Source organism: Oryza brachyantha, chromosome 3, assembly GCF_000231095.2.
Source record: "Oryza brachyantha chromosome 3, ObraRS2, whole genome shotgun sequence".
NCBI classification, from domain to species: domain Eukaryota; kingdom Viridiplantae; phylum Streptophyta; class Magnoliopsida; order Poales; family Poaceae; genus Oryza; species Oryza brachyantha.
In genome coordinates this window covers 29,364,374-29,388,020 of record NC_023165.2, presented here as the reverse complement: position 1 = coordinate 29,388,020, position 23,647 = coordinate 29,364,374, and the positions used below count along the sequence as shown (strand labels likewise).

The 23,647-nt window shown below is 42.3% G+C and overlaps 5 protein-coding genes across 9 annotated transcripts; 2 read left to right on the top strand and 3 right to left on the bottom strand.

Moving 5' to 3' along the window:
- The first annotated feature begins 26 nt into the window (after nt 1-26).
- Nucleotides 27-1,194, top strand: LOC121053937 (uncharacterized protein At5g65660). The gene is made up of 2 exons (XM_040522575.1): nt 27-330; nt 438-1,194. The coding sequence occupies exons 1-2, from the start codon at nt 43-45 to the stop codon at nt 597-599; spliced, it is 450 nt and encodes a 149-aa protein (XP_040378509.1). The 5' UTR covers nt 27-42; the 3' UTR covers nt 600-1,194.
- Nucleotides 1,195-3,314: 2,120 nt separating this feature from the next.
- On the top strand, nt 3,315-10,278 carry LOC102708886 (putative ATPase N2B). 2 transcript variants are annotated; one of them, XM_015835262.2, is made up of 14 exons: nt 3,315-3,520; nt 3,770-3,906; nt 3,999-4,132; nt 4,423-4,568; nt 4,959-5,038; nt 5,332-5,589; nt 6,160-6,270; nt 6,823-6,945; nt 7,591-7,712; nt 7,782-7,851; nt 8,086-8,178; nt 9,090-9,217; nt 9,326-9,467; nt 9,857-10,278. In XM_015835262.2, the coding sequence occupies exons 1-14, from the start codon at nt 3,367-3,369 to the stop codon at nt 9,986-9,988; spliced, it is 1,830 nt and encodes a 609-aa protein (XP_015690748.1). In that variant the 5' UTR covers nt 3,315-3,366; the 3' UTR covers nt 9,989-10,278. The 2 variants fall into 2 exon arrangements, with proteins under 2 accessions (XP_015690748.1, XP_040378579.1); XM_040522645.1 differs by lacking the exon at nt 3,315-3,520 and having other exon boundaries at nt 3,851-3,906; nt 3,994-4,132; nt 9,857-10,275.
- A 50-nt stretch (nt 10,279-10,328) lies between these two features.
- On the bottom strand, nt 10,329-14,037 carry LOC102716668 (pantoate--beta-alanine ligase). Of its 3 annotated transcripts, none has more exons than XM_015835264.2 (5): nt 13,703-14,037; nt 12,793-13,395; nt 11,953-12,066; nt 11,381-11,512; nt 10,329-11,033 (listed from the first exon to the last, which is right to left on the bottom strand). In XM_015835264.2, the coding sequence occupies exons 2-5, from the start codon at nt 13,357-13,359 to the stop codon at nt 10,911-10,913; spliced, it is 936 nt and encodes a 311-aa protein (XP_015690750.1). In that variant the 5' UTR covers nt 13,360-13,395; nt 13,703-14,037; the 3' UTR covers nt 10,329-10,910. The 3 variants fall into 3 exon arrangements, with proteins under 3 accessions (XP_015690750.1, XP_040378580.1, XP_006650907.1); XM_040522646.1 differs by having other exon boundaries at nt 12,793-13,372; XM_006650844.3 differs by lacking the exon at nt 13,703-14,037 and having other exon boundaries at nt 12,793-13,435.
- Nucleotides 14,038-14,513: 476 nt separating this feature from the next.
- On the bottom strand, nt 14,514-16,696 carry LOC102716392 (ankyrin repeat domain-containing protein 2A-like). 2 transcript variants are annotated; one of them, XM_015835263.2, is made up of 7 exons: nt 16,575-16,696; nt 16,300-16,448; nt 15,703-16,085; nt 15,435-15,612; nt 15,252-15,344; nt 15,005-15,144; nt 14,514-14,909 (listed from the first exon to the last, which is right to left on the bottom strand). In XM_015835263.2, exons 1-7 carry the CDS (start codon nt 16,585-16,587, stop codon nt 14,810-14,812), a joined length of 1,056 nt encoding a protein of 351 aa, XP_015690749.1. In that variant the 5' UTR covers nt 16,588-16,696; the 3' UTR covers nt 14,514-14,809. The 2 variants fall into 2 exon arrangements, with proteins under 2 accessions (XP_015690749.1, XP_006650906.1); XM_006650843.3 differs by having other exon boundaries at nt 15,703-16,082; nt 16,575-16,695.
- Nucleotides 16,697-17,644: 948 nt separating this feature from the next.
- On the bottom strand, nt 17,645-22,874 carry LOC102716110 (U5 small nuclear ribonucleoprotein 40 kDa protein-like). The gene is made up of 7 exons (XM_006650842.3): nt 22,531-22,874; nt 22,097-22,424; nt 21,846-21,999; nt 20,880-20,924; nt 19,934-20,096; nt 18,866-19,227; nt 17,645-18,605 (listed from the first exon to the last, which is right to left on the bottom strand). Exons 1-7 carry the CDS (start codon nt 22,780-22,782, stop codon nt 18,287-18,289), a joined length of 1,623 nt encoding a protein of 540 aa, XP_006650905.2. The 5' UTR covers nt 22,783-22,874; the 3' UTR covers nt 17,645-18,286.
- Between the last annotated feature and the right edge of the window lie 773 nt (nt 22,875-23,647).

The window sequence follows — 23,647 nt, the reverse complement described above, 5'->3', positions numbered from 1 at the left end:
ATACCCAGTCTCCTTACCTTGCAAGTCTGGGTTCTTAACCAAATGAGCAGGAGCCAGTTGATTCATATGAATAGTCTTGGAGATCTGACGCCAGCTCCATCTATGACGATTCCAATGGCGCATTCCTCAAGGCCAACTCTGGGGTTCCCTCTAGGGACGGCACTCCTGATCTTTGTCATCTTCTCTCTCAGTGGCATCTTCTCTTGTTGCTACCACTGGGACAAGCTCCGCGCCTTCCTCCGGTCTCGGCATCCTGATGTGATACTCCAAGAGGTCCAGCACACTGTCATCTCCATTGCGTCTCCGAGCAAGACAACATCTGATCACAAGGTAGTAGCAACTATTTTCGTATGCAGGTCTTACTACAGTCTTTAACTTCAAATGATCGTTTCTTGAAGGCTTAAAAGGCTAAGAATAATCCCATATATTGTTTGCAGGACGAGAAAGCAGGGAAAGAGTGTGGCTTGCCCGTTATTATGCCTGGAGATAAGGTCCCCAAATTCTTCGCTAGGCCCTGCCCACATGAGAGGTGTTTGCCTGCAGAAGAGGAGAAGGAAGCTGAGGTGCAAGTCAAATGTTCTGTTTCACAATTTAGTTAGTAGCCGTAAATGAAGGCTATACCATGTATATAAGCTTGTTATTAGAACTTCCAAAAAAAAATGCATTTCCTCCTTGGTCGTATGAAGGTATACGATTCATTTCGTTCATTGGGGTATATTTTATCTTTGGAGTTAGAAAATTAAGGATTATTTCGTTCCCGCAAGCTTTCTGAATTCATGGCATATATTCTGGTCACACCCAAATCTATGAGCTCAAGACTAAACCAGAAAGGAACATGATAAAATAATGGATGGAGACAAAATTCTTTCTGGGTTTGTGTTTGAACCATTGGTTGTATGAAAACTGTATCGAGCTTCAAGATGATCCCAGGTGTGGCCCTGATGTTAATACCCAGCTTTTGGTGGTATGTGGCCATTGTGAAGTATGAACTGAACCAAGGTAAGCAAAAATGGCTACTATGACACTTATGTTCAACTCTGCTGGGAACTTGTTGGTTGTTGTTTATGAAAATTGGGGGAAAAAACAAGAATTCATAATGATATTGGTTATGTCATGTTTACAAACAAAGGGGACATTTTCCTTCTGAATCTTCTACATTACTTGGGTGTGAATGTGTGATTGATCATAAGGTCCTCGGCTATCTAGCACTCCAGGAAGATCTTGTAATTATTCGATCGGTTGATCTTTTTTGTATGCGTAATAACTCGTGATTGGGGTTTGCTGTTGTAATGCGTGGTGATGATCTGATGATGGCTGCACCCACTAATTTTGGTGGGCTGGCCTAAAATCCGCGTGCAGGCCGCGGGCGCTCATTGTGTACGATTGATTCGATGCATTTTGCCGTGGGTTTTGCATGCACTTTTAATTCATCTTTTGGTCGAGCTAGCTAATGCCGTTGCCGTGCACGTAAGTATATCTTACAGTACTAAGACATCTTGTCTTGATTGTATGGCAGTGGCAGGCAGCAGGTACAGGATATAGGAGTAATTAACATGTGATAATTATGTATATGCTTGTTTCTTCTGGAAAAAGGAAAAATCTGAAACGAGCCAGCCACAGTACTGGCTCGTACTACTGTCACAGCAAACAAAACCATGCAAGACTCTGTAAGACTGTACGCCTGTATGCATATGTACAGCAAACAAAATACTAATCTCTTTTATGTACTGTAGCATGGTACGTACTACCTCTCGCGATTTTAATTAAATTAACCCTCAATCGGCTGCAAATTTACACCTCGACCTTTGGCTAGCTTAACGGTGGAAAAAGATACATTTGCAATGGAAAAAATAATTTATAAGTAAAACTTTTATATATGTATTTTTAATATCTAAATATAAATGTTAAAAAATAAACTATGATAAAAAATCTAAAATTAACTTAAATTATAGATTAAAAATTTAAATTTTAGCTTATCAACATCAGTAAAATCGAAAAGACGAGGGGTTAGTGACACAATAGAATTTGCGTTAGTGGTAAAACCAATCAATCAGTTGGACGGTCTAGGCTCTGGATGGGGGACAGCGACCTAACATTCTCGGTTATCTGCATGATCGACCGATGGATAGATGTATGTGTGCGCTTGCTTTTGTCTTTCAGGGAATGCAGATAAAAGTTTCCATGGAATGCAGATAGATAAAAGAGGTAAAGTGTATAGTAGTATTATGTAGTAGTAGGCCAGTAGCTAGGGCCGGGCGTGCATGCAATTCAGCGGCACGCTTGCTGGTAGTACAAGCGGTACGGTTGGCTCTGGCTGGCTGGCTATCAGTGCATTATGCATGCATGAGTGGTATTCCTATAGTGATCGATCGGTCAGCAACATCCATGCCACCATTCAGAGATCGACATATATGCAGTATCAATAAACACCGTGAACTACACGTATATACATATCTCCCTTGACTATATATCTAAGCTTACATACGTAATTTATTTGTTCTATATTACAAAATTTTTAAGTTATGTACTAAATTTATCTATACATCGATGTATATGAATTGTATATATATTTAGAATTACTAGTATCTATATGAATGTAAATAACACTAGAAAATTCTAAATTATGGATCAACTTGGCGTATGATCAAAATTAGCGTTACCAATATCTTGATATTATTTTCCAAACATTTCGTTTGGTGTCAAACTTTGGCAATGCATTTGGCTAAAAGCCAAATAAGACCCTATAAACTTCCGTTTGGCATATTCTTGGCTCAAACCAAATATAACTTTATTTACCTGATATTGGTAAGGATAAATTTCGATGTAGAAATATTTTGGTAAGACCAATTTTGAGCTCAGACCAAACCAGTCATATGGAACAGAAAAGTATAATACCAAGTCTGTTCATCACATTAAGATTTTATCTCCAGCCATGTACCTAGACAGCTAAAAAAAGAAAAAATTCTGATGGATAGAGAGAGTAATACAGAGGGTTCTACAGGAAACCTCCTCCAGGTGTTTGTTCCATCGAGACGACATGCTCCGGTATAAATATTGATGGGCCGCCACGTGACGGATGAAATTCAGTTGGGCCTACGTAAAATCGGCCCATCATAGATGGGCTGCCCAATAAATTGAACACTAACCTTTTTGTTGATGGGCCAGGCCCAATCAAGGAAGAGGTAGGTAGGTGCGCAGGCGCCGGCCCAGGCCCAGCTCGAGGAGGGCGAGCGGTGAGGAGAGCAGCCGCGTCACCGGCCACGCCGTGGCTATTTACTCCGGTCGAGCACGACGGCGCCGGCGCCACTGCCACTCTGCCTCCGCCGCCCAGCCTCCCCTCCCTTCCCTTCCCCTGCCCGGCCACCGATGATACCGCACCTACGCCGTGCCGTCGCTCGCCGATCACTAGCCTCCGCCGCGCTCCTCGCCCGCGATGCGCCGCTGCACTCCGCCGGCGGGTTCCCCCGTCTGCTCCACGACGCGTCGGGGGCGACCGCGACCGATCGCGGTCGGAAACCAGGTGATCGTCCTCGTCCACCCAACCTCTCCTCTCCTCTCCGGTGACCTGGTCGCTCCAAGTGCCAAAAGTAGCATATCATCTTTTTTTTTCCCCAGTGAGCTGCCGATCATTCATCTCATGGTTGCAATTCCACATCACTATGCAGTTCCTGATCAGTTGTTTCAATTTTTGACCTAGAATCCAACTGCATGCGAAAAATTTCCTCTTAATTTTGGTTTTCTCATACCCTTCTTTGTGTTCTATCTGAAGGTCCTCTTACGCTCTACAGGGATCTTGTGAGCCAAGGGAAACTCAAGCAGGACATCCACCAGGAAAATGTAGCAACTCAGCTAGACAACTTACTTAGAAGACTTGAGCAATACGAGATGGAAATGGAGGATTACCATGTAAGCTGCACGTGCCTTGTGTTTAATAGTACTAGCTAGTAGTTGATACAATTTCATTTTATTCGCTAATATTATTTCTGCATAAAGTGCAGGCAAGGCTCTCTATGTGGGAAACTTCCAGGGAGAAAGAAAGGCGGAGACTTCTTGTTGAAGAAGCTGAGGATAAACAGCGTGATGGTGTGTGGATAGATGAGAAAAGGGGATTTCTTGACAAGTTAGTGTCAAGGTGATATTTCTTCTTCTGATTGAAATTTATCCATTGTCCCCGTAGTAGGGCATTTTCAGTAAGTCATTCTTGCAAATAGATGAAGTTCCATTACCCCTTTTGTACATCTATAGAGTTCTGTTCGGACTACCATAACTCCATCAATAACAATAACAGTAAAAATGATGATAAAAATGTTCCAGTAAAATACACGCTTGCCAAATAAAGAATAATTTAACTAAGCAGACAAATCTGTTTGCTCATTGTGTTGCATGGTATTATTTAACTTTTCGTTTGGTGATTAATTGCAGGAGAAAAAGAGGAAATATAGAACCTGGAGTTGGAAAATGGGTCTCATATTTGAACCGAGAGAAGAAACTGGATACCTTGGTTGGCCAGAAGCCTGTTGCACCCATTGCTCCGAAAGGAATATATCTTTACGGCAATGTTGGAAGTGGTAAGCCAATTAGTAACTTCATTGTGATTTTTTTTTTTTGGCGGGGTTGGCCCAAGCTAGGCCAACCAGATTAGATTAAGAATGAAATAAGTGATATACAAAGGTGTAATTACAACGGCAGCAGGGTGCCGAGGAGCTACTCTGCTCCCACCTTAGTAGGGGAGGAACAACCTAATGAAAGTTAGCCATGATCATCATAAACTTCATTATGATTCGTTTTTTTGTCCCATCACTCCTCTAATATCCTAACACGACCCGCATATTTATAGTTAACTTGTTCTCTTGGTTCATATTTTTGTTGGAGCACTCAAGAATTGTCATTTACCAATTTAATATTGTCCTTCTAGATGCACTTCTTATATTAATCTTAATGAACAACTTTCAACATAGGGAAGACAATGCTAATGGACATGTTCTATGGGGCCACAGAAGGTCTTATCAAGCATAGGAGGAGATTCCACTTTCACGAGGTAATTAGTTTAGCATGATAGTGATTGTTTATTCATTCAAATGAACACACAACTATAATATTGAGAGAACCATTTATTTAGACGAAAAAGTTTCATGGCTTATGAAAGACACAACAATAAAAATGGAGTGGCATTCTCAGAATTGGGTCTGCTGTTTATTGAGCAGTGTGCATGTCCAATTGAACTCGTAGTACCTAACTGCATTTTGTGTGCTAGCTAAAGAAGAAATGTGTGAACTAACTTGGTGAATGGTTACCATCATATTCAGTTGGTGTTGTGTTGTTTTAATGCAGGCTATGCTTGAAATACATGATCATATGCATGATGTATGGAAGAGACGTGATGATGATAAGTCCATTGAGTCGACTTCTTTCAGTTGGATATCAAACCTCCCTTTTGATTGGAAAATTAAGGAGTGGCTGATTGGGGAAGAGAAGTACAAACAAGATACACAACAAAAGCATATCCTTTTAGCTGTCGCAGACAAATTTCTTGTTGATAGACAAGCAAATAAAAGTGGGGCAAGCATTTTATGCTTTGACGAGATACAGGTACCTGAACTTTGATATTTTGAATGTTGAAGTCATTTTCCTGTATGTGAATTCCTAAAAGGAGAATTGGCATTCCTGCCACAGATAGGATCTTGTTTACCAGATTGCTCCTAGGTTTAGCAATTGTTGCAATTACATGAAAAGATAAATAGTTATCTTGTTGAATATTTCTTGTGAAATCTAAACTTTCTTATCTTGGCCCTCTCTTCACTAAATATATTATTTTACATAGTTTATGTTTTATATCAGGCGTTCTATATAGAACTATGTATCACAAGTATGGACAAACATGATAATGTGTCATGTAATGATGGTAAATAATATTGTCTAGTATCAAATTAATTAGTTATTTTCTCTCAGTACTTGAGGTTGATGCCCATTGAGAAAATTAAAATACTCAATTCTTTCTGTACAATGAGATATGCCACGTGCATCTCTTGAGCACATTTTGCTACTGCTCCTGTATGAATGTAATAGCTTGCAAGCAAATATTTAGTTTCAACTGTTAATGTATTAATTTATGGGATCCATAGTATTTTTTTAATGTAAAGGGAAATTTCATTTACGCAGACTATCGATGTATTTGCTGTTGTGGCTTTGTCTGGTATTCTCAGCAGACTGTTAAGCACAGGAACTGTGCTTGTTTCAACCAGTAATAAGGCGCCTGAAGATCTGAATCAGGCATGTCCTTTTTGTGATTTATTTTTTATCTGTGCAGTACATGGATTCACACTTTCTTACCAAACTCTTCATATTTTGGCAAAAACTTGTACATTCTACTCTACTTAATGAAATTTGGTCGGCCGACCCAGCCAAAATATTTTGGCAAAAAAAAAATGTAACATGGGAATAAACTTCTCTAGGTGTTTGCAATTTTATTTATGAGAGATAAAAACAACTTTGTCACATTTCTCAGGTTGTTGACATGCAATGAAAAAATAAGATAATATCGCTATGTTGATACCATGTAATAGAAAAGTAACCTCTTGAATAGTTTAGCCAAGAGGTGCGTACAGTAAATAATTCCTGTAATGCATTGATGTTTCTCCTAGGAAATTATGACTTCATCAGTTAAAATTCATCGAAGGATCATTCCATGGCTTAAGCTACTACTACCTATTTATACTTGGATATCTTCCTGTGATCTTAATGTTTCAAAGTACAACAGTCATCTACTAGAAATTACAAGGTACTGCTCATTTGACCTTCCATTCTTCTTTGTTGGTTTTGTAGGACGGGATGCAGCGGGAAATCTTCCTTGACTTATTATCTAAGTTGGATGAGAACTGCAACAAAATTCTTGTTGGAACTGAAAAGGACTATCGTCGCCTAATTCCAACAGATGGCTTAACTCAGGTTGATCTCTATCTGCATATAAGCAACATAGGAGAATTATGACACTTGTCTACATAAAATGGTACACCTCAGGTTTTCATGTGCTAGAGAATTAAAATAAGTAGTTTCTATGTTATCTAATCACTCGTGCACTTACTTTTAGATATATATATTTTAAATAATTTTGTGCTGATAAGTTGATGTGAACAGAGCACATGATCAATACCTTAATTTTAGTTTGCAAAATGATCTAGTTGACTGCTGACATGCTTTTAACAATTTTTTGTTTGAATTATGGTTTTGACTGCTGACATGCTTTTAACAATTTTTGTTTGAATTACGGTTGTTGCTGGACTTAATCATATTGAGGACATTAGGACTTTGCTCTCTAGACACCCAGTGAATGTCTTGGCAAATGGTAAGACAGTACTACTTTGCTTTGGCACCCTGAGTGACGATGGCATGAGGGAACTTACCTACTTCTTTTGCAAATGCCGCTGGTATACCGTAAAACTACTTTTTTGTGGGCCCTATAACTAAAATTATCTTGCACTTTAGGATTCCATATAAACAGTGCAATTTTTACGTGTATCCTTTTCTATAACTGGATGGCATCTTCAATATTATCTTCATGTAACAACTAATGGTTCTCCACCTTATCTACAGATTCACTATTTTTGGCCCCTCACTTCTGACACCCGCAGTATGTATGAGGCTATGTGGCATGATATAACTAGACAAATAGGAGGGAACATTATTTCTGTCACCATTCCTGTAATGTTTGGGAGGTATGTCCACAGCATAAATCATCTCTTACTATTGAAATGAACTGAATTTAACGTTAAAATCATGAACAGGTGTCTTGAGATTCCTAAAAGCTGTAATGGTGTGGCAAGATTTGACTTCGAGTATCTGTGTGGCCGCCCAGTAATATCTTGTTCTTACATTTATTTAGAATGCAAGTAGATGAGCAGAAACTATATGATTCATGATAATGGCAATTGTGGCTTGTCAAAAAAATGTTTAGTATCCATCATATAGACCATCTAAATTTGGAGATGAATCCTATTGTTATATGCACGCGTATTTATGTTAGTTTAGCTGTGATCATGTAATACATTGCATCTCATTATTTAATGCGTTGCTCATTCTAATTCTCAGGTTGGAGCTGCAGACTATATAGCAATAGCCAGGAACTACCATACAGTTTTCATAACAGACATTCCGGCTATGAGTATGAAGATTCGTGACAAAGTATTTCTTCTGCGTCCTTTTCTGATTTTTTTAGTTGTTAAAATGCACTTATATGCTTCTGGGGTGTGAATACTGAATTGAATATAAAACATTGGAAGAAATTTTATAATTCAAAGTCGTGAGAGAATGACTTGGTCGTCTCCTCTCTCTCTCTCTCTCTCTCTCTCTCTCTCTCTCTCTCTCTCTCTGTGTGTGTGTGTGTGTGTCAGTAGCTTAAGGTCTTGTCCCCTTTTGTAGGTTTCTGTACAGTGTAAAAGCTGAGACTGCTTGGCCTCGGCCAGCATCAACAGCATCCTGTTGATTTGGTCTTCTCCCCTGCCTCTCTCTCAGTTTTGTATTTTTTCCCCTCTTAATGAAAATTTGGTCTGGCCATCTTCGGCCAGCCTGGCTAAAAATCGAGAGAGACTAGGGAAGCTGCATCTTGGGAAATACAAGTAAAGGTTGGGAGCCAATCATCATGTTCATTTAATGCCATATAGTTCAAAGGCAGACATCCCACCCCTAAAAATTAACTACACCAGATCTCTTGACTTTCCGCCTGGTTTTATTCCCTTAATCTATAGTTTTCTGGCTTACATAAAATGGAACTATGGAAGTGGGTGATAATTTACAGGTGATGTAAATAGAAGTGGATGCAGCTAAACAATGGAGAGACTACTTAAGTCGTAGAGCTTCAGAAGCGGAACACACGGAAACTGAGAGGATATAATTCATCAAGACAATAGAAAAAGAACACTTAGTTTATTTGATGGTTTCAAGCTCCATTTGTTTGATTTTCTAGAATCATTTGGATTCATGTGATGTCAGTACTAATTAAACATGGTTGATATGGCATCCAGCAATTAACAATTATACCAGATACTTCGTTCTCTGTTTATTTGATGCTGAACGAACTTCTATGTCTCATTCAGGCAAGAAGATTTATCACCCTTATTGATGAGCTCTACAATCATCACTGTCGTCTTGTATGTTTAGCTGCCTCATGCATTGACGATCTTTTTCAAGGAACAGATGAAGGACCTCTTTTTGACTTAGAGAGGTAATACTTTTGTACCTGATGCTTCCAGCTGTCTGCAATATTTTGCAATACGGAGTGTTTAAGTTGCAACAGAATCAAGAATGGTATTTGACATTGGGAGTTATGCAGTTTTCAGTTCGAAGGTGAAGCCGAAGGGGCAAAGCTTAGGAGGGATGTTTTAGCAGAAGGTAATGTTGGTGCAGCGCCTTCTCCTACAGGCCTAGTGGCAATTTTGTCTGGCCAAGAAGAGATGTTTGCATTCCGTAGAGCGGTAAGTAAATAATACTGAAAAAAATTATTTAGTGATTGTCGCTACTTGCTTGAGTTCAAATGTACTAGTGAAGTACCATTAGCACTTTGCAATTGGATTTTGTTCAGAACTCACCTCATTATTCAGTTTACTAAATATGGGGTCAAGGTAACTCCTTAAAAGGTATAGTCATTCTAAATGCAGCAAAAGAATACATATAAGCCATGGGCACTATTCATGATTTTGTCTGAACCTATATTCCTTTTTCAAACAGACATAACTTTAGCAACATGGTTGTATTCATTATATAAACCCATGTTTTTATATCGCAGTCGGCTGTTCATCATGTTTGAGTTAGATATTGTCATTATTCTTCTTTGCATTAAATGTTATGTTCATCTGTTATACAGATATCCCGTCTCATAGAAATGCAGACTCCACTTTATCTGGAGCGCGTCGAGCGTGTGCACTCCTCCCTCCAAAAGCAGAGTTCAGTTATTGCAAAAGGCAGCACTGTTTTGCAGTCTGCTCCATCCGTTTGACTGACGAGACCCTTGTAGCACCATTGTTTCAGGTCATTCTTATCGTGGAAAAGTTTGTTCAGAACGCTAATAAGATTGGAGAACCTAACTACCTAAGCTTATCATCTGTACGACAGTACAGTGTACTGAACCTAACAAAACATAAGTGATTCGAGCAATTGTGTATTTGTGTTGCACATGTCCAATCATGCTCACATTAATTTTTTTTTGAGTTGACTTTTGAGAGTGGTTTACTTGATGTAAACGATTTCCTTTTGCTTTGGGTGCCAGTTAAGACGTGTTAAGACGACAAGACATAAAATCTGACTAACTAACCATCTCATGGTCACTCTAACTGCTACTGAGGCTGAGTATTATTACGAATTTAATTTTGTTTCGGACCAATCCTCTATTTCTGTAAACTAATCGATACAAAACTGGGATCACAATGGACCTCATGAGGCCTTGTGCAAGCTACCAATTTCAATTTTATTAGCATTTTGAAGGCTTCGTAATTTCCCAGCAGCCAATTTTTATTAGCATTTTGAAGGCTTTGTAATTTCCCAGCAGCCATCATGAGATATATCTGGCCAGTAGCCCATCCACATTCTCCTGCCTGATCAAAGAAAGATTCATCAATATTTAGCCAGGTAGTAGCAGATAATCACGGGTAAGTCTGGAGGCCGTCTCCAAATTGTTTTCTCAAAAGAAGTTTGGATCATTTTGCTGAAATTAAAGGAGTTTCCGCCCGAACTGGCATATGCTCTGAACTTCTGATAGATAACAAACATGATTTCCCCTGTTACAGCATTGCTATGCATTCCAGATCATACCTTAAGGCCAGTTTGCATTATAAATAACCTCCTCCAATGTGATTGTTGCAGTGTACAAGATGTTTCAAACGCAATGCCAAGGTGACAGCAAACATCGAGTCCCCAAAATCTCAGGATCGTGTATCGATTTCGATATTATCGATCAGCCTAACCTTTCCAAACCACGCGGCAACGCAAATGACCACAGGGCCGTCCATCTTTTCTACAGGGACCAAACTTTCTTGCTCCACGATCTGCATTGTAATCAGAAGCCCGTTCAGCATTAATACAAGACAATGTAATTACTTTACCATAAATTTTCCTAGAGAAATGACACCATACTTATAACCACATGGGGATTTTCTTTATCAAGACAGCAGTATATGCCGGTATATTGTTCACTTGTGCTAGATAGTGGAGTAGACAAGATAATATACTGAATTTTGTCGTCTCACGCTAAAAACTGTACAAGTGTATTACTATGTCATATAGATTACAAAGGCTCTGTAGGGGACAACCAGCATCAAGAAAAGTAACAGAGAAGCTCTAAGAATACGAGAAGGTAGAAATTGAACAACAAAGACAAAAAGACCATCATTACCTCAACATAGTCAACCTGACCGCCATTTTCGGTCATGGTCTGAACTATTTTATTTTTTATTTGTTCGCAATCAGTGTTTCCATTCAAGGCAGCAGTTCTAGCATCAACCAGTGATCTACTGATAGATAATGCCTACAAAACAAATAACCACAATCTTTGGCAAGTCCATAGCGAAAAGGAGTAGAGGTGAATACAGAAGTTGTGTGAGCTGGTAAATAAGATTCCACTATGCACTTACAAATAAAACAAAAGGAAGATATGAGTATGACACCTCTAACTTATACTCCCAAAAGAAAATTATGCACTTAATAACTATCATCATCTTCCTGATTATTTGTAAAAGGAATTCTGAAAGCAATACCACAGTGGCATCATTATCGACAATTATAAAAGTTATTTTAGGAAGTTTACATGTAGACTCCAGAACAATGTTGATTGATTCCTTACCAGGACAAATGCAAAAAGGTTTCTAGGAATTACAATCCATTGGACAAAACAGTTTAGAAGATGGAACTGAACCACACAAAGCAAACTTCTGTTGCAGGTGTTTCTGAAATACAGTAAAAACAAACCTTTTCCCTTTCCTCACGTGATAGGTGCACATTGCGAGAGCTCATGGCAAGACCATCAGTTTCTCGCACTATTTCTGATCCGATTACCTCTATGGCAAAATCAAGATCACGAACCTGAAAATAGCATGGGCATATTTAACTAACATAAGCAAGTCAAAGATACTCCAAGCTAACAAAAATTACTAACTACAAGTTATGAATTCAAATGTTACTGAAGAATCAAAACAGAGAAATACAAGTTATGCCTTTCGAGCATCAATTGAAAATAAACATTGTGGTAATCAACTGAAACAAATGCTGCTCCCTAAGTAGTTGTAACTTGTAACTAAGCATATCAAGTTGTCCCTGAAAAGAATCACTAACTACAAGAAGAGATGCAATGATAAAACCAATTATCTTGCTTGGCAAATGGATTATTATTTTCCTGCTCACAGCATCTAGACTACTGGTGCAGTGATAAAAACCAATTATCTTCCTCCGCAAAAGGATTATTATTTTTCTGTTCACAACATCTAGACTACTGGTGCAGTGATAAAAAAAACAATTATCTTGCTCTGCAAAAGGACTGTTATTTTCCTGTGCACAAATCTGGATTACTAGTTTTACTTCAGGTTCAGCCTTCTCGTTGATAAGCCAAAAGCCCAAAACTCAGTCTTGTCTGTTATTATCAAAGATATCCTACATCGTCCACAATGCTGTTCTTTTCCCCCTAACTCCCTACTATATGAATCAGCATAGAGCCTTGAAGTTGTTGTTAGTGTACTAGAACAAAGCAATAAGTCCAAAATTTTACCGCATATATGGCTAAAAAGTAGAAAGGAAAATTGGCAGGTTTGTTACCATCCGGCAGATGACGCGCCACTGCTGATAATCCTTCTTCCCGAACACAGCAACGTCCGGCTCGATGATATTAAACAGCTTTGAGACTATGGTGGCCACGCCTCGGAAGAACACGGGCCGGCTGGCCCCGCAAAGGCCCTTCTCCAGGCGCTCCACCCGAACCCATGTCTCGTGGCCATCCCCAGCCTCCTCCTCTAAGCACGAGACCGCGCCACCGGAGGCGGCGGCCCGGCGACCGGTGCCACGGTCGTAGAGGTCAGCGGGGCTGAAGACGGCGTCCACGACACCGGTGGAGGCGAGCTTCCGGAGGTCACCAGCGAAGTCGGACGGGTAGGTGGCGAGGTCCTCGGTGGGAGCGAACTGGCTGGGGTTGACGTAGATGGTGACGACGACGGCGACGGGATCGGCGGAGGCGGCGGCGGCGGAGACGAGGGAGAGGTGGCCTCGGTGGAGGTAACCCATGGTGGGGACGACGGCCACGGTCTTGCCCTCTGCGCGGCGGCGGCGCGACCACGCGCGCATCGCCGCCTTGTCCCGGATCACCTCCGGCTCGCGCGGCGCCGCCATGGTCGTCCAATGGCTGAGAGGTTAGGAGGGAGGAATCTGAGCGAAGTGGACAGGACGACACAGAGACAAAATTGAGACTTTGATAGGCCGGCCGGCAGTTAGTCTAAATCTAATACTAGGTGCGAGGGAAAAGAATCAAAAGATGGAGCTTTTTTTAAAAGAAGAAACTAAGCAGCAATCAGAGTCATAAAATACCTAAGAAAATATTGATCATACCGCTGTTAAGATTTTTAATACTTGCAAGATCGAATTCTTTTTGTCAAAGGAGTACTGGAGAAGAGATCGTTTCTCAAAGGGACAGGCTGCAAATTTGGTCGTGTTGCCAAGAAAAAAAGAAATATACTTGAAATTTGCAGCTGTGGATGACTGCCACTCATTCCGTCGAACAACTTGCAGGCACGGTCGACGCGGCCAGCCTTCAACACGATCGCACCACCCACCGTTGAGTCCGTGAAGAGACGCGCCTTCCAACCAACCCAAGGGCTGAAAAGGGAACAGCGCCTCCACTCGCCGGAGGCCGCGGCTACCAGATCGCCATGGAGGCCGGGCAAGGTGGCGGCGGCGTCGTCGACCCCGGAAGTGGCCGGCGCGAACGTCGCAAGTAAGCCGGCGGCGTGCGAGACACGCGGCCGCGCCGACATTGAGGCGGAGGATGGCGGGGGAAGAAGCCGGCGGCGCCGGCCATGTGCGCTCCGTCGAGCACAGGGAGGAGGGCGAAAAGGCAGTTTTGCACAATAGTCCCTATACTTTTAATAACGCCCCCGAAATCCCGAATAGGATCCCTAACCGTCGGATCGAATATTAGCGGCTCAGATCGAGGGTGTGGCTGGTCCAGATCGAGTCAAAGCAGAAGTCGTCACGTGTAATTTTACAAAAATAGCCCTTCTTTAAGAGGAATCGAAGGGCGAGGAGGTGCTGGTATCGCCGCCGGCGAACAAACAACGCGGCGGCGTCGATGCATCGGCGGTGCTTGAGGTGGAGGCCGGCCATGGTGGCGACGGCCGGCGAGATTGTCCTTGGCAGAGCACGTCTCGTGAGGAGATGTGCACAATTTGATTGATTCCTTTATTTTGAATTTAAAACCGAACATTTTGGTGGATCCAAATAGCAGCAGCCCCATGTACAAAACAGACGTCAAATTCAGACAGAAACACTGAAACAAAATATTTTCTTTTTCTTCCTTATTCATTAATTAAAACAAAACTCTGTAAGGATGAATAGAATAGCAATCCAATCTCACATTTCCCTGAAAGTGAAACAAAAACGATAATCTAGCGCGGACTCTTCGATACATACAGAATTACAGATACAGAGTGAATTGCGGATGAACAGAAGCGTCGATCAAAAGACATGTTTTTGGAGGAAGAGAAAGCGCAGGCGAACTCAACCGGGAAGAAGAAGAAGAAGAGAAGCATGTCTCTGAACTCTGATTGTTTTGTGTCTGCTGTGTCTATACGAAGGCGTGCTTCTCGAGCAGCTTGAGGACGTCCTCCTGGTTGTTGAGCTTCGCCACGTCGATGGCCGTCTTCCCGTCCAGGTTCTGCACCGTCCTGCACATCGCCACAAAGTACATCAATCGGAGTAGATATGGCAAGTGATGGCAATGGTTGAGAATTTGCGAATGCGATGGGGATTCTTTTCTTACACGGCGGCGCCGTGGTCGAGCAGGAGGGCGACGCAGTCCTTGCGGCCGTAGCCGGCGGCGTAGTGCAGCGCCGTGTTCTTGTTCTTGTCCACCGCGTCCACCGCCGCGCCGGCCTCCAGGAGAACCTGCGCGCATTGCAGCTGCACGCAACGAATCGATCGTCTTCGATTAGATAGCTGAAGACGACGACATTGATGATTCACTCGACTGACGAGCCTCGCTGCTGCATCCATGGTTGCGTACGCACCTCGCCGTAGCCGCAGGCGAAATGGAGGCCTCTCCTCCCCTCCGAGTCCTCCTCGTCCTTGTCCACGCCTTCCTCCAATGCTTTCTTCAGGCCCTGATGCGCAATGCGTGTCGTGGATGGAGTAAAGATGCAATTTTTTTGTTCTTTTTGGAAAGAAAGTAAGTTGGTAGTAAGAAGAGAAACCTCGACGTCGCCGACGCTGGCAGTGTGGTGGATGATGGACTCGTCCTCGTACTCGCCCTCCTCGCCGGCGTCTTCCTCCGCCTCCTCGTGCTCGCCGGCGGCGGCGGCTGCCTCGCTCGACGGGCCGACGCCCATCGCCCGCCCGAACTTCTGCAGCGCTTCAGGGTCGTTCCAGTACCTGACGCAACGACGATTGAGGTAGCATCAACACGGCACCATCGCCATGGCGATGTCGAGGTGACTAGCTGAAACTGAAGCTGAAGCTTACTTCATCATGGCGGCGGGGCCGCCGCTCTCGATCTCGTCGAGGATGGGCTTGAGGGAGGGGTCCTCCTTCATCCGGGCGATGCGGGCCTCGAGCTGCTCCTTGTGCGCCGGGTTGGTGAGGCCGCCGAGCATGGTGGACATGGCCGGGTCCTGCATCAGCGCGCTGCCGAGCCGCTCCGCCATGGCCACGAACTGCGGGTTCTGCATCAGCTGCTGCATGGTCGACACGTACTTGGTCGGGTCCAGCGCCGGCACCGCCGCCGCGGCCTCCGGACTCGCCGCCCCCCGCGGCGACTGCACCGTCTTCTGCAGCTGCTCCGCCATCTCCGTGAACGCCGGGTCCTTGGCGATCTGCTCCGCCATCTCCTTGATGCTTGGATCCTGCTACAAACAAATTAAATTACATGCAAATTATTCATAATTTTTTCCTCCAAATTAATCTTTGCTCATCAATGGCCTAACTAATTACTCAATGAACTGTATAATTAATTAACCAATCCATCTTTCCATCAAATTATTAGTTTCTTGAGTAATCAGTAGCAAATTGTCAAATATTAGTTCAAGAAATTATATTTAAGTCGGCAGCGTGGTTGCTTACATTGAGCAAGTTCATCATGGTTGAGAAGTCGAAGGGATTGGCCGGCGGCGGCGGCACAGCCCTGCGCGGCGGCGGAGCTGCAGCTTGAGGCGGCTGCTCCTCCGCCACCGACGACGCTGGCTCCTCCGGCTTGACACTCGTCTTCTCTTCTGCACACACACACAACCATCAATTCATCATCCTCTTCTCTTGTCAGGAACGAAACAAAGAAAGAATCGAACAAGTAATTAAACAGCAAGAAGAAGAGCGAGCTACGAATCGGGTTCTTGGCCTACCTTGAGAAGCCATGTCGTGTGGAGGAGGGCAGTGTGTTCTTGGTTCAGAGGCAGAGGCAGTGGAGCTGTGGTTAGTGGTGGTGATGATGATAAGGTGGTGGTGATGAATGAATAGGGGAGTACTATTTGAGTGCGACCAACCAGAGGCTTCCCGTGTATTTCTCTTTCGCCTACTGGCTTATTATGTATATAACCCAGTAATAACACATCAAACGATTAATTGGGTGACTGCAATTTGTACACATCGATCGCTCTCTCCACCAAATCACTGTTTCTTGTGGCCAAAAACATATTGTTGCATAAATAGATAGGCTCTGTTATTTTGTTTTCAGGTGGTGTATGAGATTGCGGAGATTGAATGATCGAGTGATAACTATTTGACAGTATAAAAAAAATCATTGAACTACTACAAAGTTAAAGTTTCACTCTGGAAAATCATAAAATATTTTTATAAAAAAATTATTTACACAAAACATACCCAACTTAAGAAATATGTTTTGTGTAAATAAGTCCGGGAACCTGTTAGATAAATATTTTTAGCCTAATTTCTAACCTTCAGTTTTAGATATCAACTCCTCCTGAAGATGATCGGTGCCTCAATATAGGACGACATGTATCGAGTGTTTAGTATACTACTAGCCTGTAGGTACTGCATTGATGAGATGTATTTTAAGTGTTTGGTTGATGATGATTTGTGACTAAGTAGTTCATGGTTATGTTGTTGTTCTAGAATTTCATTCCGTGGGGTGTGGTGCATGGTATGTTCAGCAACTTTATTAGACAGCTGGGGTGGGGGCAAGAGAAGAGAAAGAGAGAGAGGTGCCATGCAAGGTTGTGAGAGAAAGCATGGAGAATCCAGGGAGATAGGTGTCAGATAGGGATGTCGATAACAAATGTGCGGATGGAATCGCTTCCCTTACCAAATGCATGGTTGCTAACGCGACAAGATTTGGCTTCTGTCCAGTGACAACATTCGCCAATAAGCACATCATTTCTCAAATCAAATTAATTAAAATTCAGTCCATTTGGAAAGCTTTCAAAGTGATTTTTCTACTTCTTCAACCAACAGGTTATTTATAACTGTAAATCTGTCACATAGCATTTGAAGACTGGTGGAAAGAAAATGACTGGCAAGAGACATATGCCAGCTTAGTCAGTTAGCACATCTCAAAGGAACTAGACTTGCCAACGTAGCTTTGGACAACTTAGTACACAGCAATATTCAGACCACAAACAGTATGTTCTGAACAGTTTGGTTCCTATCACTTGCTATCATCAGTTTCAACTTAAGAAATGGTTGCAATGCACCAAATTGAACCAAAACAGACATGCAGCAGTAGCTGTCAACATATATATATATATGGGATCCCTCATCTAAGTTTATACAAGTAACAAGAGCAAAACATTCAGATTGGGGATCCTCAGAGTATAACTCCAACAACAAAGGCAGCAGCTCAAAAATTGCACATGTTGTAACATGAACAACCATTTGATCTAACTGGGCCACTGCGATCTATTCAGAAGCATTGGTATTGCCGTATTGGAAACCCAGCGGCCTAGTAGGATCAGTCACTCCATTTGGAACTCTACTGATGCACAGTATGTGAACAAACAAAATTCCTATGACTTGATGCTCTGAGAGTCTCCTATTTCGCTACAAAAAGGTTTGCCTTTCCATTGCAACAAAAACTGGCCCCAGAAAGATAGTTGTCTCACGAATATCTGTGGATTCCAATGTTAAGGTCAGAAGATATAGAGGTTAGAACTGGGGCTGTTTGGTGCCAAAGAGCCTTGAACACCCGCTTCTGGTGTGCTTGAACTGACTGGCAGGGGTTCTGACCATTGTGTCTGATGTCAAAGATGTGGATCACAGGGTCTGCAGAGCCAGATGATAAGTACCAACCATCAGGAGACCATGACTGATTTATAAGAGCCGACTGAGACTCGCTGCTCTCTTGTTTCCAGCCAAGTGTATGAACTTCAGTCTGCCTAAGTCTAATGTCAAACAACCGAAGCTGCCTGCCTGGTGCCCTGTCAGGGAAAAAAGGAAAGGTACATATCAGGTTTCAGAAATGCAGCACAATCATTAACAAAGGCAAACAGGAAACAACTCCACATAATTACATAACTACATGATCTCAGTAGACAGAATTCACTAAAACAGGGGATTGAGCTCTAATTGGAATGCTAGGACTGTCAAAAGCTGGTGTATCAGCATGTTACTTCCGCTGATGTGTAAAATGAAACTCAACCAACCAGTAACAAAGAACTAGCATTTGAATTTTGCTTACCCTGTTTGCACCATGTACAAGTTGAAATCACATGGATTTGGTAATACACTCATGCATTTGTTATCAATTAGGTTCTTGGACTCTGTCCTTCCAGCTTTAAGATCAAATAATACAATCCTCTTGTCACTGCCAACCGATAATATTGTACTTTTCTGCTGTAATCCAGCAACACCCATGACAGCAGAAGAATGCAAGTCCTTGTGCACTTTCTTGTGGTTCCATGAATCATCTTTTTCTTGCCAAAGTATGACAGCATGGTCACTTCCACCAGTCACAAAGCATACATCAGACCAAGGCATGAAATTTATGTTGTTAATGTTTCCCTTGGTATGAGGCTTTACTGGTAGAAAAGTAACTTTCTTCTGTTTCAGGGAAAAAGTTTATGAAACACTTTTTAGTAATATTCCAATAAAGACAATCATGTGTTCTTATTGAAACGTCCATTATCTAAAAAAGACAGCCATATGTTACTCTTTAAGAAAAAGAAACACTAAAACCAATCATGATGGATTCCTCAATATTTCAAATGAACTGAACACATTGCAGTAGCCCTTAGTGTCTCCTTGCCCAGAGTGAAACAGCACAAGATAGCCACATAACTTATGACATTTGTGTGATCAACTGATCATTTAGAAAGAGTTAATGTGATGTTGTTTTTAATTCAAGGGAGACAGTATCAGCAGCCAATCATCATAGCATCAAGCATAAAAAACACAGTACAAATTTAACTGGCATTTAGTTGCATGTTATGAGGTGAAGCTCAGAGCATGATTACATGAATAACTTAGACTACCTCTCTAGTTCCTATCATGTGGTGACCTAATTTAAGATGATGAAATATTTAGAACCAAATTTGCAGAAAGAATGCCACTAGGAAAAATCATTCAGGTATCATTTTTTTATCAGTTTGCCAATTCAAGGTGAGCTAAACTGATAGAGTTTCATGCAATTATACTGTCTGTGGAACAAGTTTAGTTGTATTACAACCAGTAATGAGCGTTCTCGTTGAATGGAGAAAACCTTGCAATGGGATGTAAAGAAATGTGTTTTTTTTAAAAGAGCTCTTACTTGTCCTGATATGTTGCGATTCATGACTGAAACTTGAACGTCGTCATTATCAGCAGTGTACACAGCGAAAAGTGTGTCACCATCTGGATGCCAAGCTACATCTTCGGGCCATCTACGCTTAGGAGATAAGCAATCTGTTGTGCTAAGCAAGGAGATGGACGGTCTGCAAGTAACATATGTGATTGTAAAATTCATGCTTAGACCATCCAGATGGACAGAAGTGTGGTTAAGGTCAGATTGCACACTTCATAGTTTCTTATGGCTACATCAATTCCTAGTATTATATTTCCACATAGGCTTGTTTTTTGCTAAACGTCCTATGAGATTCAGGAAGTTAGAAGTCATTTAGTGCTAAATGCTAATAAGTGTATGAAGTCATGACTTCAATGTCCGTATGCCATACCATGTTTTAAATTAAGTATAATTATTTAAATTAATAGCCCACCCATTCATCGACACATCTGGAAGGACTGCTTGGGGGATTTAGTCATATCAGTATTCAAATACCACTTGGTAGAAGCATTGGCATATTCCTTTACAGCCACCTATTCTGTTGTTTTCCATACAAGCAGAGAGGTTATATTGTGATTCTTAGGTGCTGGGTTTAACATCGCAGCATTGTGGAGCTGCATGAGGCAAGGCAATGCCAAAAAGGAAAAGTGAGAGGATTTACAAATTAACTTAGCTTTTATGCACGGTAAAAGAAAATACAGAAGTGCTAATGTGTGTGTTTTTTTAAGTGATATGTGCTTCCACGAATGTGTGCTTCATAAACAAATACTAAATCCACATTTCCAATACAAATCAAGTGCATGAACTTTCAGGCCTTATGTCAATATAACAATGGAGTAAAAATCGTTTGCCTAAAGCTCCTATTCGTAGCGAAGTCAGTTAGAAGCAACTTAAATTGCAGTATGATAAGAAATCAGGGTAATATGAGGCCTACCCTTTTGGCTGCACTTGCCACAGAGTAATAATCCCATCCAATGCACTGCATCACAAGAATGTACAAGATTAAAGTTCTTAAAAGAGCAAAAGTAAGGAAAAAATGCCATGGTGATTAAATTAAATCAGCCACAGCTCACAGGTCAACAAAAAAACCCGAAAGGAAGCCATTTAACTAAGCAGATCCATCTAAACAGCATTATATCTTGGAACTCCTAGTCTACAACCACATCATTACTAGCATCCTGCACCGAAAGAATTTCATTCCCATGTTCGGGCTATCCAGATAGTTATCTAGCTATCCTTTCGAAAGATAAGTACTGTTTGTTGTTTGGAATTATCAACCTGGAATAGACTGTAACTTTGATACCCAGCAAGGCCTAGTTGCAATTATGACATAGAATGCCTTGTTACTTCACTAGTATCTTTACACTCCAGTAAGACATTAGACTATGTTCGGGGGAAAAAGGCAACTAAAATGTTTCATACTTGTATGTTCGAAAATAAGACATAGATAGAAACAGTCTGACGGAGCATGATAACACAATTGGAAACTGATGGGAAATGGAAGGTCAGCTAAAGATTGCATCAATGCAAGGGTCCATTGTAGGTTCACACTCACACAGGAAAGCAAGCAAGAAGTTTGATCCAAGAGAAGATTGCTCTCTATTAAAAATAATATTAATCCAACAAGTGCATGTAAGGCTGTCAAGATTTAAAATTCCGGACTTCCGGAAGGTAAAAGTGATAGGAGGAACAATGCTGAAGCCAATCAGGCAACCATAACACAATTTGTTTTTCTCCAAGCATGTCCCATCCATTGTTCTTTGACATCTTTCCAAATTAACATGAAATTTGACCAAATTGTTATGGAATATCATTAAAATGTGGAGAATTTGGCGTCGCTAACCTCTTTTCTATAATCATTAGGTCGATGTCATATATTAAATAGACCCGTGAAGCATACCTAGTAACAACAAGCTGATCGTTGACAGGGCATAGCTCAAGACACCTAAGCTTCCTCTTATGTTGGCTCGAGACCACGGTACCACCATGGAACCTAAGCACCGTGGCTGATGATTTCTTCACGCTCTGAATCAAGTTCTGATGCTCCTTCTCTTCTGTAAACAGAAAAACACAGCCCGATGTATTAGCACATCTGAAAAAACGAATCTCAACATGCTAATTCTCCTAAACAGGAAAATCAAACGAAAGTACCAATCTTTCGTTTAGGCTTCTTCTCCACTGCTTTTGGCCGCTCCAGCGGCGCCGGTGCAGAGGAGGATGACGGAGCGGCGGTCTTCTTCAACCCAGGCATGGGCTCTGGGCGCGGGGCCGGTCGAGTGTTTGCCCCCGGGATGACAAGCTGCGGCCTCCCCGACTGCTCCGTGGCCTTATGTTCCGGTGGCGGCGGCTTGGGGTCCCTCTGGGTCGCCGGTGCCAGCGACGGCTTGGGTTCCCTCTGGGTGGGTGGCGGAGCCTTGCGATCTCGATACCGGGCGAGCCGGTCTTGCGCCTCGGTCAGCTTCTTCTCCGCGGTGTCGAGCTACGGCGCGCGGAGACCATCGGGAGCGATCAAGATCGCAACTTTTACATTTCATCTGACCAAATAAGAGGAGGAAATACCAGGGGAGGAGGAGGGGGAGGGGTACCAGGGACTGGTAGTGCAAGAGCTTGAGCTTGCACCGCTCGACCTCGCGCTCGCGGTGGGAGATGAGGGCGAGCACCGCCTCCTCCGCGATGTCGTCGTCCTCCTCCTGCGTGGCGGCGGCGGAAGAGGGGGGTTGGGGTTTGGAGGAGGAGGCGGAGGCGGAGGAGCCATTGGAGGCGGGGCGGGGCCAGTAGGCGGATTCGTAGTCGTCCTTCTCGAGCTTGGGCCTCTTGAGCACCGGCGGGTCGCCCATGGGCGGCGGCGGGAGAGCCGAGGCGGCGCGCGGCGCCTGCGTCTCCCGTACTCGAGAGAAGAGGCGTGGCGAGACACAGACCCTGGTCTGTTCGCATGCGCGCACGGTGCAGGTCCAAAATCTGATGGGCTTCCGGTTTAGCATATGCATTAGGCATGAATTTCCTTGAGTTACTGCTTTGATTTTTGCTTCACATTTAACCTTTTCGTTCTTAAAAAAATATAAATATTTCTAAAATTTTAATAGTGTATCTAGACATGTTAAATCACCGGGATGATTCGGCCCTAAGAAAAAGTCTGGCCAAAAAAACGACTCGAGCCTATGCAAAAAAAACCCAAGCCTAGCTCGATCTTGACCTTTATCTGGCTTTTTATAATTTTCGAGTTTTGGGGGCTTTCGTGCTTCAGTAACTAGGCTAAGACCATCCCGATGCATGGTCAGGTCGGACCATGCTCAACCTTTTTCAGGCTAATCAAGTTTGGTGCGGTTTACATCAGTTTGGTTTTACTAATATATAAGTAATTCTGATACTATTCGCTTCTCATCCTAAATTCTTTTCACTTTATCTATCACCTATCCTCTCATACTCATACATTACTCATTTAAAGGGACATAGTTTTTTCTTCTCAACCTTAATCCTTGTTAAAGAATCTAAAAGTAATTATATTTCGAGACGGATGTAATATTGTGGTGATCCGTTTATTCGACATGATTATCAAGCAATAGGTATTCAGAGAAGCACCATGATACAGTAATAAAGTCATTAGTTAGCACAATATGACTCTACTTACTGGGAGACAAATCCTAATCTCTAGTCATAAATGTAGTTGTGTACATTTTAGTTTTAGTTGGTGTATAGAGCAAA

Excerpts from the sequence above, each read along its gene's own strand:
- LOC121053937 (XM_040522575.1), top strand. The coding sequence starts at position 43 with ATGAGCAGGAGCCAGTTGATTCATATGAATAGTCTTGGAGATCTGACG. Across the intron at positions 331-437 it reads AGACAACATCTGATCACAAG|GACGAGAAAGCAGGGAAAGA; the intron begins GTAGTAGCAACT and ends TATTGTTTGCAG.
- LOC102708886 (XM_015835262.2), top strand. The coding sequence starts at position 3,367 with ATGATACCGCACCTACGCCGTGCCGTCGCTCGCCGATCACTAGCCTCC. Across the intron at positions 6,946-7,590 it reads CAACAGATGGCTTAACTCAG|ATTCACTATTTTTGGCCCCT; the intron begins GTTGATCTCTAT and ends CCTTATCTACAG. Across the intron at positions 8,179-9,089 it reads GTATGAAGATTCGTGACAAA|GCAAGAAGATTTATCACCCT; the intron begins GTATTTCTTCTG and ends TGTCTCATTCAG.
- LOC102716668 (XM_015835264.2), bottom strand. The coding sequence starts at position 13,359 with ATGGCGGCGCCGCGCGAGCCGGAGGTGATCCGGGACAAGGCGGCGATG. Across the intron at positions 12,067-12,792 it reads GGCGCGTCATCTGCCGGATG|GTTCGTGATCTTGATTTTGC; the intron begins GTAACAAACCTG and ends TGCTATTTTCAG. Across the intron at positions 11,034-11,380 it reads GTCAGGTTGACTATGTTGAG|ATCGTGGAGCAAGAAAGTTT; the intron begins GTAATGATGGTC and ends ATTACAATGCAG.
- LOC102716392 (XM_015835263.2), bottom strand. Across the intron at positions 15,345-15,434 it reads CCAGCGTCGGCGACGTCGAG|GGCCTGAAGAAAGCATTGGA; the intron begins GTTTCTCTTCTT and ends ATTGCGCATCAG. Across the intron at positions 15,145-15,251 it reads TCGCCTGCGGCTACGGCGAG|CTGCAATGCGCGCAGGTTCT; the intron begins GTGCGTACGCAA and ends CGTTGCGTGCAG.
- LOC102716110 (XM_006650842.3), bottom strand. The coding sequence starts at position 22,782 with ATGGGCGACCCGCCGGTGCTCAAGAGGCCCAAGCTCGAGAAGGACGAC. Across the intron at positions 20,925-21,845 it reads GATCAGCTTGTTGTTACTAG|TGCATTGGATGGGATTATTA; the intron begins GTATGCTTCACG and ends CTTGTGATGCAG. Across the intron at positions 19,228-19,933 it reads ATCGCAACATATCAGGACAA|AAGAAAGTTACTTTTCTACC; the intron begins GTAAGAGCTCTT and ends TCCCTGAAACAG.